Raw genomic sequence first — 16,984 nt, forward strand, 5'->3', positions numbered from 1 at the left:
TGAAGAGATTTACTGCAAACGTTATCTGCCGCCAAATCCTCGCTTTCATCTCCGCCTTCTCATGAGCCAAATAATTTGGAAGCTTTCATTGATGGTTTCCTCTCTGCCCCACGATAACTTGGAATTTATGCCGGCTATGGCTCAGCCTCCTCACTTAGGGGACGAGGGAAACCTCGCAGGCTGCTCTCCAGCCTGCTGTGGGAGGAAAAGCCTGTCCTTGGCGACAGTTCAAGGCGGGGAAGACTTCCTCAGCTCTTCTGGAGCCTAAGACTTGAGGGCGGGTGTCTCCAGTCAGGCCTCAGAGCCCCCTGCAGAGGCTCCTGGGTTTGAACCCAGGGCCATGCAAGGCCAGTCCCCAGCAGGGCTGGGGATCAACACCCTTGCAATGGTTTGACTCTATTTTTAGGTGGGGAAAGGTTCAAAGGCCCTGCGCTGGAAAACCCAAGAGGCAGGGGAATTTTCAGCCCCATGCAAATCACCCTTTCCCCTCAGCCTTTGCCTGACACCTGTTTCCCCCCAGCCTGCCTGCCAATCCCCGGTGTAGATGGCAGCACTGCCCCAGGGATCTCCGCCCTGAGAGGAGGCCCTGCCTCCCACTGGGGCTTGAAGGGGGGAGTCAGGGGAAGGGATTAAGCCAGCCCCAGGGCCTCCCCAGAACTTCCCCTCTTTTCTCCAATCTGAATAGCCCCTGAAAGCAGGGGGCAGGTGGGATTCTGAGAGGCAGGTTCCTCAGCTCCCAAACAGGCAGAACAATTCCTGCCTTCCAGGACCTGGAAGGCACAAAAGATGGCTATTGTTTTACTAATCCAACCCTAGTAGTAATTGGGAGCCCCTGCAGCTCTCAAGATGCGGGTGGGGGCAGACGGGTGGAGGGGTGGTCCCCGGGACTCCCAGGGCCCTAGCACACTCTGTATCCTACTTCCCAGTGCACATGAGCACATGCCTTCCACCCACTGAGCAGGGCCAGACCAGGAGGTGCCAAGAGCCTCAAGAACAGCATCCTCCCATGCTCACCTCACCCCCTGCTCTCATTCCAGTCCTGACTGCATTCCTGGAGATATTTCCTTCCATCTCCACCGCTCCCCTATAGGGCCAAGGGAGGATACTAGGTTGGGGGATGGGAATGGGAGGTTTCAGGTCTCAAAGGTGTCCCCACCCCCAACCCCACAAAAGGAGAGCCCCAGGGTAGGCCAGCTCCCGGAGGAGGCGGGGAGTCCTTTTTCAAATGCAAGGTTTTTCCGGAAGACCCCCTCTAGGGACTGGCTAATGATAGCAGCTCCAGGATGGCCCCTGCAGTGAGGGAGGGGAGAGGAGGTTGCCAGGCTCAGAACAAAGATATCCTCCCTCAACCCGGGCCAAGTGCTCTGCCCCAGAACTCCAAGCCTTCCCACCCTTGGCGCGGTTGGCCCCAAGAACCTCACATCTTGGCTGTATAACCTTAGGATCCTCAATTTCCTTATTATAACAGGAAGGTTAAAAAAGTAGTGTCTAGCCCAGTGCCTGGCTACTCTGTGGGCTGCAGAACAATCTCTCTCTTAAGGGTCAGATTCAAAAGCAACCCCCTTCTTGGGTACTCAATGCTCTGGCAGCCTCATTTGTGCCAAGGGTCTCTTCTGTGCCCAGTGCAACGCATTAAAGACCTAAGAGGGAGCGATGAGTCTCTAGGATGCAATTTTTCAGGGGCTGCAGAGGAGGATCCCATGTCCATTTGTCTACCCACCCCCAAAGCTCTCCTCCACAGCTCCAGAGGCCATAAGTACCTCCACCTGTCCCAAGAAACAGCGTCAAAATAAGGAAGGCTTAAAGGGCAGATGCATGTGAAATGGGCATAATAAGGAGTGGCTGACCTAACTGGATGACTTTGAGGACTCCACCCTTCATCCCTACATCAGCAAATCCTGTCACTCTGGGCTCAACCTCCAGAATGTCCCAGATCCTACTGTTTCTTACTCTACTGCCATCACTCAGCTCTAAGCCACCGTCATTTCTCTCCTGGACCACTGCCAAAGAATCCTCCCCACTCCCACCCTTGCCCCTCATATTCCCTTCTCCTCACAGCAGCCAGTGGGACCTTTCATTAAAACAGCAGACTATATAATTACCCTGCTTACGATCCTTGAAAGGCTTCTCCTCTCACTCAGATCAATAGGACCCATCTTTACAACAACCTACAAGGTTATGAGAACTGGCTCCCCCACCCCTTCCTCCCATCCACTCTACTCAGCCATACTGGTCTTGTTCTGCAATGACTGCACCCTCTACCAGGAATCCTCTCCCCGCCCCATATACCTGCAATTCCCCCATACATCCCTCCCTCTCCTTTCCACCTCTGTTTCATCTTCCTCCAGGATACTTGTCACTACCCACCTCTGAGGGTTTCTTTTCGTTCTGCCGGGGCCAGCCTGATTTGGTGCTGCTGGGCAGTTTGGAGCATCTTGATGCAGATGTAGCGTGACCTGCAGAGAGAGCACAGCCCGTGAGGGGCCCCTGGAAGGCCAGGAACACCACCCACCCATGTCCAAGGAAAGGAGGTCTGTCAGGAAAGCTCTGGCTTGAATGTTCAGGAGGCGGAGACCTCTGTAAGCACCTGGTGGGCTGTCCCTGCTCTGGGCCTTTCCAACAATGAATGGGGACATGATGCCTCCGCTACCCACCAACCAGAAGACGCCTGGGAGGTGAAAGGCAGTTTGGACAAGGACTCAGTATTAGCTTCCTGTGTGTGATCCATGACAAATCCCTTGCCCTCTCTGGTCCTCTGCTTCCTCCTTGGTGAAGGAGGGCTATAAGAAGCCTTCTGTGGCCACTCTCCACCCCCACTGCTGATTAGACACTCTGGGATGATGCCCAGTGGGTATACAGAGGCTAGACAAGGTAGTGGGAAGATTGCTGCTCTAAAGTAGACCCACAGACTAACCTTGAGCCCTGGCTCAGCCACTTACTAGCTCCTCACCCTGGACGAATGACTTAGTCTTTCTGAGCCTCAGCTTGCTTTTCTATAAAATGGGGGCAGAGAATAACTATCTTCAAAGAGTTGTTGTGAGAATTAAATGATATCATGCCTGTAAAGTCTTGGCACAGTCCCTGGCACACAGCGCTTTCTTGATTAAGATTACCTATTACATCACTAGGGTCTAGAGGCCCTCGCTGGACTACACTCAGGATGGCCCCCACTCCTATGGGTCAAAGGAGCAGCAGCTACGGATGGGTAGTGGTGGGGACTGGTGAAAAGGGAGGATGCCTCAGCCCGGCCCAACTCCAATGCAGAAACAGGGCTCAGCTGCCCAGATGCTCTCCCTTGCGGGCGCCTGGCCCTCAAGGGTTCCTTTGCCTGAAATAAAGTTAGAAGCGGAGGATGCAGTTCTTCTTGGCTCTACTGAAACAGGCCACAGGCAGCGTGACTGCAGCCACAAAGGGCCGGACGCTGTGATCTACTGCTTCAGGGAGGAACGGCGGGCCAGGTCAGACACCAGAGCCAAGCTGAGTAAACAGACCCCAAAGGACACTGAGTGAAACCTGGAGGGAGAGAAGGGGCTGGGACCGGATTTCTCATTCTAGTGCATGTGTCCTCAGGCTCCGGGGGATTAGAGAACTCCGGGAGCTCTAAGGGGCCTTGGAGATCTCCCCAATCCCAGTTGCTCACCACGTACGTGAACAAACTAAGGTCTACAGTTGCAGGGCTCCAGGCCCGGCCTCCCGGGCAGCGCAGGCTCTTCCTCAGCCTGGGCTTTCACCAGAGGACACTGCTAAGTGGGATCTTCCTGGCAGAGTGTCTCTCCTACACAGGGCAGAATGGAACTCTTTACTCCGACTGGCTCATGCAGGCCCAGGTTCTTAGGGCATCTAAGAAGAGCTGCCTTCTAGTACCAGAAAAAAGCCCTCACCTGACACAAACCTCCCTTTTCGCCTCCGTATTTAAGAAGGGGCTCCCTAAGCCCCATTTTCTCTGTAACAGTGCCCCCCCCCATATCCAGGGCTGGCACACCCAGCCCCCACACAAGTCTACCCTGAGGTTCTGTTGCCAAGATCCCATGAAGGTCAGACTCCTTCATTAATTTTTTCCGCAAACATTTACTGATCACCTATTATGTGCCCGATCTAGCTGGATACAGCAGTCAGCAAGACATGACCCCTCTTATCAAGGAGCTTACCTTAATAAGGAAATGATGCTTGGTTAGGAAATGATACTTATCAGGTCACTATAATGAAGAGTGACAGGTTTTTTATCTGTTGTGTGGACACTTCTACAGGGCCCTGACCCAACGGCAGGGCCAGAGGGAGAGGGGTGTGTTCCTAGCAGCCAAGAACAGCATAGGCAAAGGCCCAGAGGGGAGTTGATCTGTTCCAACCAGAGCAAAACACATGGGGCTGAGAGCTAGAGGGTAAAGGGGAGTAGAGTAAAGAGGACAGCAAGGCCCTGGAGGCCACAGTGGTGTGGGGATTTTCTTAGGAGCAGAGGGACCTGGCCTGATTGATGCTTTCATCAACATTGAGACCATGGGGCAGTGTCCCCCGATCTGGGCCTGTGGGCCTGATAATTATGCAAACACTTTCCCGGTAGGAGCCCCAGATGGAAGGCCTTACTGTCGGTGGTGTCAGAGTTGTCGCTGCTGATGGAGTACTTTCGCCTCTTCTCTTCCATCTGCAATGAAAGGCAGGCCCCATTATACTCACAGGCGGCTTGGGAAATCCTCAGTCTCTCAGAAAATTGCCCAATAACCTTCCTCCCCACACTCACCCCACTGCAGAGAAAGAGTGAGAACAAGGTGGTGCCCTAGCCTTCTCCTCACCAGCCTCGCCCTCTCCCCGCCCACCTACATGGGCCCTGGGGCTGGGAGAGGGGGCGGCATCTCCCACCTCCTGAGCCCAGAGCCTCAGACAACGGAGAGTCTGGTCAAAGACGAGGGAGGGCAAGGGGGGTCAGCAGCCCCAGAATGAACAGAGACCAGGACCTGCCCAGTGCCAGCTTCCACTCAAGGAAACTCAGGCCCACCGAAGAATCCACTCTCACCTGCAAGTTACAAGTGGTACCCTGCTGGGTGCTGGGGAGGGAGGGCACAGGAAACGAGACTGACTCTTCTAGGAGGATCAGGTTATCGGAGTTGAGGGACAAGCCAGTCCAGAGGGCACTGAGGGCACATACTGAGAGCGGCCGCCAGAGGGGTGTGGAGATGGGGTGGGGGCAGGGAGGCTGCAAGCTGGGTCCCTGAGCCACACCAGGCCCAGGGTGAATGGGCTGGGCTGGGCTGCCCTCCCTCCCCTCAATGTCCTTCTGCAGATAAAAGAAAAAACCAACTTTCTCTCCACTACAGTATTTAACTTCGAGGTAGGAAGGGCAGCTCTTCCATACTGAGCTCTTTCCCCTACCCATGCTATCTCAGGTCCTAACAACCTGGGGAGCTGTGAGCTATTCGCTTCTTTTACGGAGGAGGCTCAGTGCCTTGTCCTGCTAGTAACTGGCTGAACTGGGATTTGAATCCACGTGGTCTGATCCCTGAGCCCACACTGAGCTGCCTTTGTGCCCTTGTCAGCTCCTGCCTCTTGGAAGTGCTCTCCCACCCACTAGTTCCTCTAATCCTGCAGAGTCCTGGGTGGCAGAGCCTGCTCTTGTCCCTCTTGGAGGGGAGCACACTGAGTGGCTTGTTAACCTGCCCCGGGTCTCACAGCTAGTCAGTGGCCGAGTCCTAACGTGAGAAGAGACCTGGGGCTCAGGGCCCAGAGTGCTTTCCACCGTGTTCCTGTCAGTCTAGACCCTGGGCTGCCTCACTGTCCACAGCAAAGGACAAGGAGCCAGTGTCAGTAGGGAAAGAGCCCCGCTGCCCGTCCCAGCTGCAGGCCAGCCAGGCTCCCCACCCCCACTCGGAATCCCATTTGCCACCTGCTGTCATCCCAAGTCTGCTCATGCCCAAGCCTGGGGGTCACCTTATTTGACTGTGGCCCTGCAGAGACCAGGGAGCATTGGCTCTCTAAGGCGGGGTGTGACTACCCAGAACTCTGAGCTATTCAGAAGTACCCTCCTGCCTCATATTTGACCTTAGCCAGGAGCTTCTCTCCACCCCTGTGCCCCCAGTAGCAGGATCAGGATGACAGGAAGGTTCACTGGCGCTGCTTGCTGCCCAGCTCCAAAGGTGCAGGAAAAGTGCTCTCTAGAGGGTGTGGGGGTATGGAGGGATGCCTGGTGGTAGCATGGACGCCAAGGAGGCAGGAACAAGAGCTAAAACTGCTAAGCACCCATTGCTTGGGGAGCGGGTGCGTCCTGGTACACAGGGACCTCACTGAGGCCTCAGAACAGCCCTTTGGTGCTGGTGGGCCTGACGGCTGCTTCCCTTTTGCAGCTGAGGAAAATGAAGCTCAGAGGTTAAGTGACTTGCCCAAGATCACAGTGCTCGTAAGAGGTCTGACTCAGGAGACCATGTTCTTGACCTTTAGGCTACCCTGCCTCTGTGCAGCAGAGTGCAAGCAGCCCCGTGGCTCAGGTCACACACTGAATGGGGCAATAATGCTCCACCACCCACAGCTGCCCATCCTTGCTATCCTCCGGGGTCTGAGTGTGATGAGGTGACTTTAACAGAACTCTTGACTCTAGCCTACATCTTGCCAACCCAGCCCTTTCACAGGTAGAACAGGAGCAGGGGGAGAGGTGCTCTAAGTGCACCCACCTGTTTTCTCCTGCAATCCTCTACATGAATTGCATTGCTCTTCATTTCCAGAAAAGGGGCACTTGCAAGCCAGGCTCTCTCATAGCATATAAAGCAGGAGCACTGGATTCAGGGAGGCCAAGTTCAAATCCTACCTGCACCCCTCACTAGATCAGGGACCTTGGAAAAGACACACCTCCCAAAGGACACAAACTGGATCTGGAATTTTACATAAATCTCCTGAACTTAAAGTGTTGGCAACTGATTCAGATTTTTAAAACACTTTGAGAGGGCCAAACTAAACACATCTGTGGGCCAGAATCAGCTGGTGAGTAAATGAGAGCAGTATAAAGCCCTTAGCATGGTGGCTGGCACTCCGTATTGAGTGTTGGTTCTTAACTCCACAGCGGACTCGGGCCAGGTGGACAGTCCTCCTAACCAGCACCCACCTGAAGGCCTCCTCAGCGAGGCAGTGAGCCTGCACAGTAAGCAAGGTCCCCTACAACAGGACCTCTCGACTGCCAATGACCTTCTCACTGCCTAGGACCAGAGTGCCCCGTTGGCGTGCAGACCTGCACCCACTCTCAGCCAGCCGCCCGTCCAACCTGCCCTCCGTGAAACACCCCAGAGTCCTCCTTAGCAGGGTGTTATTAAGGGAGCAGATTCTGCGGTGGCTTAACTGGAATAATAACTAGGCTTCAGCGGGAAACCACTGCTTTGCTTCTTTCCTTTGAACCAAGTCTGTTCCAAAGGCCTCCCTGCCTCAGGTGAGCCTCTACTGCCAGTGGCTAATGAAGCCCCAAATGAGGCCTGGGCTCCCCTGCGGCATGGCCTTTTGCCCCATGAAGGCCCTCTCCAACCCAGCAAAGGAGACAGGGAGGACTCTTTTACCAAAGCTGAAATCCAGGGATATACACGCAGGTGGGGGATGGGAGTGCCAAGACATGGTCTTGGCCTCTGGTTTTCCTTTTCCACTGCCTCCCCCAACCTCTCCCAAAGCAAGGTCTGCTCTGGGAAAATACCTCAGGGTCACAAGGCATTTGCTTTTAGGGGCAGAAAGTGCTCCTGAAACCTTACCTACAAAGAAGACTCTGGGAAAGAAAGCATCCCCGTTTCCTGCCACTGCCACCAGTGCACTTGCACTCCCACAACATTCCCAGCATGGAGACACACACGGCTCTCCTTCGGGTCCCCTCTGAGTCCCCTCGATGAGCAGCAGTCCACAGCCTCCTCCGCCCCACCGCCAACGCTTGCAAGTCCAGTGGGCGCTCCCTCCAGGATACAGTGAGAATCCACCCACATTTCCCCTATCTCTACTGCTACCATGCTGGTCCAAGCCAGTCTCATCTCTTGCGGGACTCCTCATTCATCTTCCAACTTCCGCTATGGCTCCCTCATAATCCAAGATCCACACAGCAGCCAGAATGATCTTCAAAAAGCATAAATCAGATCATGTCATGCCCTATTTAAAATCTTTCAAAGGTTTCCTGCTGCTCAAAGGGCAAAACTCAAGCTTCTGACCATAAGACCCTACGTGATCTTACCCCTGCCTACCACATACTGACCACCGCCCCCATCCCCACCACTTCCCAGCCAAACTGGCCTCCTTTCATTGCCCGAAACAAACCAAACAGTCCATGATTCGAGACCTGTACACAGGTGTGCTCTCTGCCTGGAATGGTCTACGCAGCCTAGGCACGTCTGACTTTTCATCCTTCAAGTTTCGGCTTAAACGTCACAGAGGTCTATGCCAGCTGCCTTATCTACAGAAAGCCCACCACCCAATCAGTCAGCTTCTTCAGAGCACCCATCACAATTTGTGTCTGTTGAGCTACTTGTTGAATGTCCTCCTCCTTGGGAATATACGTTCCACGAGAGTAAAAAGCGCAACTGTTTGGATTCCTGCTGGCGCCCCAGCACATAACAGGGACTTGGTACACATGGAGTGCCGAGTGTGTTCTTGTCTCCTCCCTCTAGAAGTGTGGGACCACGCAGCCCAGCTGGCCTGCTCGCAGCTTGCGGGAGCAAACACCCCAGCCCAAGATTTCGTCCCGTTTGCATGGCCCGCCTTCCCTGTCTTAACCTCACACATCTTCCAGGAGGCTGTATTTGGTTGGGCTCCTGGCTAACGATCAATGTCAACTCAGTAATAGGACGGCAATTTGGTGGCAGATGTTTTCTCGGCAACACTAGCCACTGGTCTTAGTGGGGGCCTCGGGTCTGGACTTGAAACACCAAGGCCCAATGCCAGCCCCCTTTTAAAGACCTCTCCGCAAATAAACTCAAATAAACACCCTGGGCCTCCATTAACGCCCTTCCAGCTGACCCTGGAAACAGTGGGCCTTTCAGGCCTGCTACTGCAGCAGCTCCCTAGGCAGTTAAAACACCCCAACCTGGCCTCTGGCCTCTCCTCTCTGGGGGCCACCAGGCCTACCCAGCCTGCCACCATACACAGCAGGATTTCGTCTTCCTCCTTAAAAAAAGGGGGGTGGGGAGGCTTTCAAGCAGGCAATTTACCATTCCAGACACAATCTTCCAAAGAGAAACAAAAACTCTCCCTGTCTGAGGCAGACCACTAAGGCGTGTATGTAATAAGATGCTAATACAATTTAATCATATTTCGGCTGGAAAACCTGTCCTCAGAGCCTGCTTGTGTCGGGAAGGCCAGACATTCAGAAAACAAGAGCTGCACATTCTTAAACCATTTTAAACGGGGGTCAGAGCCCCACTCTCTCCTATCTCTCATTAACTTTGATGCCTTCTCAGGGACAGTATCTGCCATGACAAAAATGATTTGGTACACACAGATGCTCAAACTTACTTCTCCAATCACGGGGGAGACTAACCCTCCTCCAACACCCATCATTGCCCACCTGCAATTCCAAGTGTCCCAGGGGGCACCCAGCTCCCCTAGAACACACTGTCCACACCCACCCTCCAGACCCAGTTCTGGGGACATACCAAGGGGATCCTGGGAGAGAGAAAGGGGCTTTGTCTACTTTGTCCTTCAGCACCTTCGCACCCTACCCTCCACCTCAGAGAGGGCAAAGCTCAGTCCAATCGCTCCCATGGATGGCTGCCCATTGGCAACTGCAGGGTCCTTCTGATCCCTTCTTCAGAGAAGGGAGCTGGCTCTCTGGCCTAGCCTAAAGGGGAGAGATCAAAGGTCAGCTGCATTTGGGTCCTATCCAGGTCATTCATAATAACAGTAAGAATGGCTAATACTAATCAAGTGCTTACCACATGCCTGGCTTTGTGCGTAGTCTTCTTTATGCAATATATCGCTTAATCCACACACCCACCATGAGGTAGGTACTGTTATTAACCCCAATTGCAGATGAAGAAACTGAGGCACAGAGCAATTGCCACAGCTGGTGACTGCAAAGCTAGCATTCAAACCTAGACTGTCTGGCTCCAAATAGTGCACCTTGCCCCCCTCCCCCCCCAGGGGGTACAGTGTACAGTGCACAGACCTACAACTCCCAGGTATGGCTGGGGTATTCCAGATTCCTATAGGTTTTCTGAGAATCTTCCTGGGTTCCTCGTCTTTTTTTTTTTTTTTTTTTTGCGGTACGCGGGCCTCTCACTTTTGTGGCCTCTCCCGTTGCAGAGCACAGGCTCCGGACGCACAGCCTCAGCGGCCATGGCTCACGGGCCTAGCTGCTCCGCGGCATTTGGGATCTTCCCGGACCGGGGCACGAACCCGTGTCCCCTGCATCGGCAGGCGGACTCTCAACCACTGCGCCACCAGGGAAGCCCCTGGGTTCCTCATCTTTGAGACACATAGTGAGGGTCCTATGTGGAGGACAGGGCAAGCAAGGGGTACCCCCCCTTCTCATAACTCTGACTTGGCCTCCCCTTGGAGAACCTAAAAGGAAAACTGTGAGGCCCACGAAGAGCCTGCTGGATGAGCTGTTAAGAATTTGGACTGGAAGCCTCTGACTTGGGTCTTGGGTATAAGACAAGTACCTCCCTGTTAACTGGAACACTGATTAACCAGAATACCTTGCCCCCCAACCTTGAGGATGTGGAAATCAGTGTCAAAAGCCTAATCTCATGATTCTGGAAGGACTTGGGGGCTGGGGACCAGCAGTCCCACCTCACCTGTCAGCGAAAGCTAAGTGGAGATTTCTGACAGCCTCTTGGATCAGTGTTACTGGCTGTTTAGCCAGGCAATTTAGGGAAAGGAAAAGCCTGTTGGATGGGAAATGTTCTGGACACATTTGCTGCATCCCGAGCCCAAACAACTCTATCCTTAAACACTTCAACTCCAAAAGTGCTGGGGAGACCCTTGGCTAAACAATTTCAAAACCAGCATTCACTGCAAGTCTTGCTGCCTGGGGCGAGGACTTCCCTCGGTGAGGCATTTGCTGTGGAACCAAATGCTTTTCCACTCTAAACAACAGCCAACAGCACTTGGGACAACTGAGAGGCCTCCAGATCAAACAAACATCCCTTTTTTCCCCTACCATGCAAACTTTCTCAATAAATTATTCGCCCACTTCGGATCAAAGCCTGTTTTTGCAGCCTGTGACCTAAAAAGCAAATAGCATCTCTTAAACATAAAAGCCCTCCTCCCTGCCTGGGTCGGCTTTATTACTCATTCCTTCCTCTTACAGTTACTCTGTTGTTATTTTCCTTCTCTTCTTGCTAGATCACTTTGCGAGTCCCAACCCGCCTGAGGAAGATGGGATGGGAGGGATGGTGCCTTCACTTGGGGCCCTAAGGTGGGAGAAGAAGTCAGGGTAGGGGACAAGCCAGCACCCTGGGAACCCAGGAGACAGGGCCAGGCCTGGTTGGCAGCTCCCTGCCCAGCTCTTCTGCCAAATGTCCTACTGGGAATTTTACCAGTGAAGGGAGGGAGTTAATGCCACCCTGGCAGGAGGGGCCAGGCAGCCCTACCACCACCCAGACCCAGGACTCAGTTTGCAAACATACGTTAAAGGGACATCCTCACAGCTTGTCTGGACTCAAAGCTCAGGGCTCCTCCCCCTTGCAACAAAGGCAAGGTGGCAGGTCAGTCGTGCCCACTCAGCTCCTCAGCTCGGAGTGCAAACATGACGCCTCCTGATGACACCCTACAAACTCAGACCCTATATGAAACTTTGTGTCTTGGAATCCCGCAGTAGATGGGGGCGGCGGGGGTGGGGGTGGGGTAAAGTAGTGGGAGAGTATGTTAAGCGCGGGGCAAGGTTTGGGAGTCTGCAGAGACCAGAGGCGCCGGATCCTTCCTGCCCTTGGCACCGAGAAAAGAGAAACACAGCCCTTCCCGTTCCCAGTAGCCCAGGGCAGGAGATCTGCGTTCAAGGTGCTAAGGAAAAATGTCCCGGCCGGCAGCAAAGGTTAAGGGGATTGGGAGGGGGTGGCGCGCGCCTCCAGCCTGCCCCTAAAGGCAGTCCGGGGGACAGCAGGCTGGAGGCGCGCCGGCATGATTCTGACCGCGGGAGCTGGGAGGAGGAGCCGGAGGTGGCTGCGGGGGGCTCCGGCCCAGTCGAAGGAAGGGCAAGAAGCGGTTCGGGCCGGGGGTGGCGCCGGGAGGTGGCCTTGGCCCCCGGGGCTGGAGAAAGGGCTTAGGCGTAGCGGGTAAGGGCGGCCGAGCCCCTAGGGGGGTGGCAGCTGTGTGTGTGGGGATGGTGTGTGTGTAGGGAGGGTGGGTGTCCTGGGCCTCTAGAAGCTATAGCGAAGGCTTCCTGCTTGTCTCGCAGACATTCCCCTTTTCTGACATTAAAGCTACGAGTCATCAAACTGACCCCCTCACATCCCTTGGCCTGAAGAAGAGGGTGTCTCAGGGCCCAGGGATAAGCGGGAATGGACCGGAGGGAGCCACAAGTCTGCACCCAGGCGGGGAGGAGGCGGGCAGGAGCGGCTCCGCAGGCGCAGGCGAGTGGGTGGGAAGGAGGGAGGGAGAGAGGGGAGAGGGAGGAAGGAGGTGAGGCCGGGAAGATGCCTCTGCCGGGGGCGGGGCGGGGCCGGGGATCCGGGAGAGGGACTGCAGCGGTGCTTGGTGGGGGCGGGGGCTGCAATGTCACTCATGTGGGAGTCAGGTGTGTAAGTCCCAGGCTCGGGCCGCCGCTTGCCTACATCTTCCCGGTACTACCCAGGGCTCAGGGGTGGAGGCGGACGGCAGGGGACTGCAGAACCGTCCCCAGAGCGGGACGCGAACCGGCAGACTTGGAAGAAGGTAAACAAGGGCCACGCCCCCTGCCGTCGCCCCGCGGGCGCGCACCCGCCGCTCCGGCCGCCGCCGGTACATTTCCACTCCCGGCGCTTCTCCCCCGCTGGACTCCCGCGCAGCCCTGGAGGGGGGGCTGCCCCCGACCCCCAGCCCGCGCCCCCCGCGCTGGGGCTGCGCACCCTCCATACTCACCTGGAAAGGGTATCCCCCGCCCCTCCAAAAAACTGTGCTTAATTTGTGCAGAGCCTCCGCGTCCGGGAGCTGAGCATGCTGCCCCCGCGTGCAGAGCCCGCGTGCACCCAGCCCGGAGAGGGGGCGACAGGGCGGAGGCGGTGGCCCCCGGAAGGTGTCTGGGACCGGACCGGCTGCACGTGAGCCCAGCGCAGGGTCATGTGCACCGGCTCAGCCCGGTTCGGCGCCCGGACGTGCTGCGTATCAACAAAATAAACTCGGGGAGACAGGAGGGCAGATAGCCCCGGGTCCTCCGAACCCACGTCCCCGGCCGCGCGACCTCCTCTCCGCACAGGTCTCCCGCCGCAGCCCCTCCGCCCTGCCAGAGCCCGCGGGGCAAGTTGCAGCCCCGGCGCGCCCCCGCCCGCCCGCGCCCCCTCCCCGGCCCGGGGGCGCTTTGCCGCAGTCATTAATAAAGAAGGTCGCCAAGCTCACCCTTCCAAAAGTTGTTGTTGCATGCGCCCCTCTCAGCCTCCCCGCAATGTACTCTTTAAAACACGACTGACCAACATGCGCAATCTCTCTCCCCTGTGCTGTGCATCGGCACCCCCCCCCCCCCCGCGCGCTGGCTTCCTAGAACAAGCAGCCAGCAGGAGAGAGAGGGAGCGAGCGAGCAAGAGAGAGAGAGAGAGCGCGCGAGGGAGCGAGGAGCGCTGGAGATCTGTTGCAAAAACACAAAATAACGCCGTGGAGATGCGCAGGGCCAGTCGCCGGGGGCTGGATCTTACCTTGCTCCGCGGTGCCCTTCCGAGGGCCGCTACCCCCGGCTACGCGCCGCGCCTGGGGCCGGCGTGGGAAGGATGCTCCTGAAACCCGGAGCTCCTGGGGCCGGCGCGGGCGGGCGGGGGGCGCGCATCCATCCGGGGTCGTGGCGAGGGAGGCGGCCGGGCCCGTGGGGTCCCCGGCACCGCACCCGGCCGGGGACTGTCAGCCCGCCAGACCTAAGCCCTTGCCGCTAGGAGTGGGTGCAAAGTAACTCCATGGACGCTTCTAACCCCCCCCCACAAATAGCCTCCAACTGCGATGGCCGCGGTCGGCACCATTCACCAACCCCCCTGTGTATGTTTCTGTTTCTTTTTAAACCAAGACTTCCTTGTGATCTCTTTAGAAAAAAAAAAATGTGTTGGGGTGGGGGTGGGGTGGGGGCGGGCGGGAGGAGCGAGGGAGGGGGAGTAGCCACTTTTTTCTTATTCACTCGGATTTCCACTCCTGACACCCCCCGCCTCGCCCCTCCACCCCCCCGCCCAGTTGTTTGGCTTCAGCTGCGGGTTCAGGTAGCGTTGCAGGCCTCCGGGGGGAGGGTACCCTGCCGGACCGCCCTCTTGCCTGCACCTCGGGCCTGGACTCCCCACGGGCGCTGGGGCGCCCCCAGCCCGCCCTGTCCCCAGGGCCGGGCCCAAGCGGCGGCTGCGCCCGTGCAAGTCCCATCAGGTCTGCTCACACTTCACACACACACATACCCCGCCCCTCCACTCTCTCACTCACACTTTCTGCTCACACCCCGCCCCCTTCGCGCCCCAGACCCGGGCGGCGCCCCCCGCAACCTTAAAAAAAAAAAAAAAAAGCAAGCTTATACTTAAAAAAATCTTTTGGCGCCATATTAATGACGTACTTAAAATTTGCCATTTCTCCCTGCGTCAAAAAGACGTTTCTTTGCAAATAACAGCCTGAAGGCGACACTCGCGGAGGGAACGAGGTTTGCACTGAGCACCCCGCCTCCCGGGGTTCCAGCGCTGGAAGACCCTCGCTCTAGGCCCTGATCCTGAATCGCTGGTTTTAAAATGCGAAACGAATAAATCGCGTGGCGTTTCGCAGCGCCAGAAGTGAGCAGAAAGTGCTGGCAGGAGCGGAGGGGAGGGGCGCGCGCGAGTCTGGGGGAGGGGGCGCGGCTCTCCTCCCCCACCCACAGCAGATGGAAACTAACATGCCGGGCGGGGTAAACTTGAAATTGTGGGCGACCTCAAGAAGGAGGGGCGGTCCGTAGAGAGGGTCCCTCTCGGGTTCGTCGCCCCCTCCCCCCGCCCGAGTGCCTCCTGGCGCCCAGCTCTACCCCGCATTTCCGGGGGGTAGGGAACGCAGTGATGGGTGGGTGGGTGGCTGCACGTCCTGGGCCCGGTAGGAGTTTGCCCCGGGGTGGCCACCTCCCCCTTGCTCGTCCTTCCCAGTCCCCCTAAAGGGTTAAAAACCAAGGGGCAACTTCCAAGGATTGGCACTTGGCGAGGAAGCGGGGCGCCCCTCTCCCCACCCTTCGCCTCCTCGCCCCTCCTCCTCCGGCTCCACTTCCCGACTTGACCTTGTGGTGCACAAACAGTGCGCTGGGATCCTCGCAGTTTCTGGAAGAAGAGCTTGCGCTCGCCAGGCAGGCGGGCTGTCGGGCGGCTCTCGGGCGGTGGCGGGGCCTTGGGTCCGTTCCCGGAGCCGCGGGCCACACCCACCCAACCCGCTGCGCCCGCCGTGCTCACCTTCTCTCGAGGAAGGAGCAGGGCTGGCCTTCTGGATGGGGAGAAGTGGGGGGCAAGCTGCAGCCTTCTCAGATGCTCCCAGCTAGGGAGGGGGTGGTCTGGTCTCAGGCGGGGTTTGGGGGGGGAGACCTGGGAGCCTGGCCCAATATCCTCAAAGCATCATTGCCAACTTTTTCTTCCCCCTCCTTTTTGGCTGCCCCTCAAAGATGATCCAATAATTTCTTCACCTCACCTTTGGCTTTGAAGGCACGTGGGTGAGCTGTGAACTGGGACAGAAACCACCTTCCCTCTCCAAGACTGAAGTTTGTTTATTCTTTCTTTCCCCTCCACCCCGTCTGTGGAAAGATAAATATTCAATTTACATAAGATGACATTTATGTGACAATTAAGAAGATTCCCCGGTGGAATGTTGTGAGCACATTTCCTTATAGGAGAAATAAATCTAATAATAAACAAACTCATAATAACAGCACAAATCCTCTGACAGGGCGGATTGTCTACACAACAGAGGGAGATGATGGATGCTGAAATAAGCACTTTTGCAACAGGAAAGAAATACGAGCTCAAAAAGTCACTGTAACATTTCCTTGGCCTTCATTCACAAGTCTGGGGAGGCTTGTCTGGCAAGACTGAGGGTCTAGGTATCTCCCAATTAGACCTGTTCTAGCATTTAGTGGTCAGTTGGTAGGATTTTCCCAACCTCAAGCTCAGTGCCTAGAAACAGATGTTGCAGGTTGTGAGCATGTAACAAAATGGTTAAATACCTGGGCTCTAATCCTGGCTCTGCAGTTCAGAGGCTGCTTCATGTAGGCAAGTGAATTCATCTCTGGGTCTCTTTTTCCTCCTTCGTAGAATGGGGTAGTTGGAGGCTTCCTGAGGCCCTGTGTGTGTGTGTGTGTGTGTGTACACACACACATACACACTATATGTGTACAGCAGGGCCTGGCTCAGAGTACGCAGTGCACATTAGCCCTTTTTCCTGGTGCCTACATTTTGGGAGGGTGTGAATACACTCCCTGAAAGCTCTTAGCGCTGAGAAACTGAGGGACATACACAAGATCTCCCAGTGTGGGCAAAAGGGAAGGCCAGGAGAAAAAACTGTAAATGATTGTGGCCTCCATGGTCAAGATCCAGATGGTAGCCACACATATGAGGTGAGAGTGGAGGTACCAATTTACAGTGGCCCAGTTCAAGGGGACTGCTCTTGTTGGGTCTAGTTGCAGAGGGTTTACATGCAGGAGAGGACTGGACAGGCTCCTCCTCTTAGCCATCAGGATCCCATGGCAAGCAGTTATAAAATGACCTAGAGGAGGAAGAGGGAGTGGATGACCATCTATAGGGCACCTTCTCTGTGCTGTGGACTGTTAGTCATCCCATTTCATCCTCACAAAAACCATGCTACCTATTCAGAAAGGTTTAGCAACTTACCAACAGTCACACAGCTAGCGAGTGGTGACAGAACTGGCACCTAGTCCAGCAGA

At 56.0% G+C, this 16,984-nt stretch overlaps 2 protein-coding genes across 11 annotated transcripts in view; one reads left to right on the forward strand and one right to left on the reverse strand.

Moving 5' to 3' along the window:
- Positions 1–15,442, reverse strand: part of JADE2 (jade family PHD finger 2) — a 52,384-nt gene extending 36,942 nt beyond the window's left edge. For 2 of the 9 annotated variants that reach the window (XM_032628002.1, XM_032627993.1), the window contains exons 1-3: positions 13,770–14,104; positions 4,582–4,639; positions 2,368–2,456 (exon numbers count right to left, since the gene is read on the reverse strand). In XM_032628002.1, the coding sequence (XP_032483893.1) occupies positions 2,368–2,456; positions 4,582–4,639 (147 nt within the window). In that variant the 5' untranslated portion in view covers positions 13,770–14,104. Of the gene's footprint in view, positions 1–2,367; positions 2,457–4,581; positions 4,640–9,596; positions 9,782–9,875; positions 10,233–13,476; positions 13,582–13,769; positions 14,106–15,334 lie in introns of those variants that run through there. The other 7 variants (XM_032627998.1, XM_032627997.1, XM_032627995.1 and 4 more) reach the window with 7 other exon arrangements.
- LOC116751737 (translation initiation factor IF-2-like) lies at positions 10,290–13,465 on the forward strand. 2 transcript variants are annotated; one of them, XM_032628007.1, is made up of 5 exons: positions 10,290–12,101; positions 12,133–12,218; positions 12,366–12,515; positions 12,737–12,816; positions 13,054–13,465. In XM_032628007.1, the coding sequence occupies exons 1-5, from the start codon at positions 12,064–12,066 to the stop codon at positions 13,183–13,185; spliced, it is 486 nt and encodes a 161-aa protein (XP_032483898.1). In that variant the 5' UTR covers positions 10,290–12,063; the 3' UTR covers positions 13,186–13,465. The 2 variants fall into 2 exon arrangements, 1 of the variants encoding a protein (XP_032483898.1); XR_004349325.1 differs by lacking the exons at positions 12,737–12,816; positions 13,054–13,465 and having other exon boundaries at positions 10,290–12,218; positions 12,341–12,514.
- Positions 15,443–16,984: the final 1,542 nt, after the last annotated feature.

The sequence above is a fragment of the Phocoena sinus genome, chromosome 3 (assembly GCF_008692025.1).
Source record: "Phocoena sinus isolate mPhoSin1 chromosome 3, mPhoSin1.pri, whole genome shotgun sequence".
Classification (NCBI taxonomy): domain Eukaryota; kingdom Metazoa; phylum Chordata; class Mammalia; order Artiodactyla; family Phocoenidae; genus Phocoena; species Phocoena sinus.

What these genes read in the sequence shown, in the direction of transcription:
- LOC116751737 (XM_032628007.1), top strand. Translation starts at nt 12,064, where the DNA reads ATGATTCTGACCGCGGGAGCTGGGAGGAGGAGCCGGAG. An exon ending in AAAGGGCTTAGGCGTAGCGG is followed by an intron (nt 12,219 to 12,365) that starts GTAAGGGCGGCC and finishes CTGACATTAAAG; the next exon opens with CTACGAGTCATCAAACTGAC. An exon ending in GAGCGGCTCCGCAGGCGCAG is followed by an intron (nt 12,516 to 12,736) that starts GCGAGTGGGTGG and finishes GGTACTACCCAG; the next exon opens with GGCTCAGGGGTGGAGGCGGA.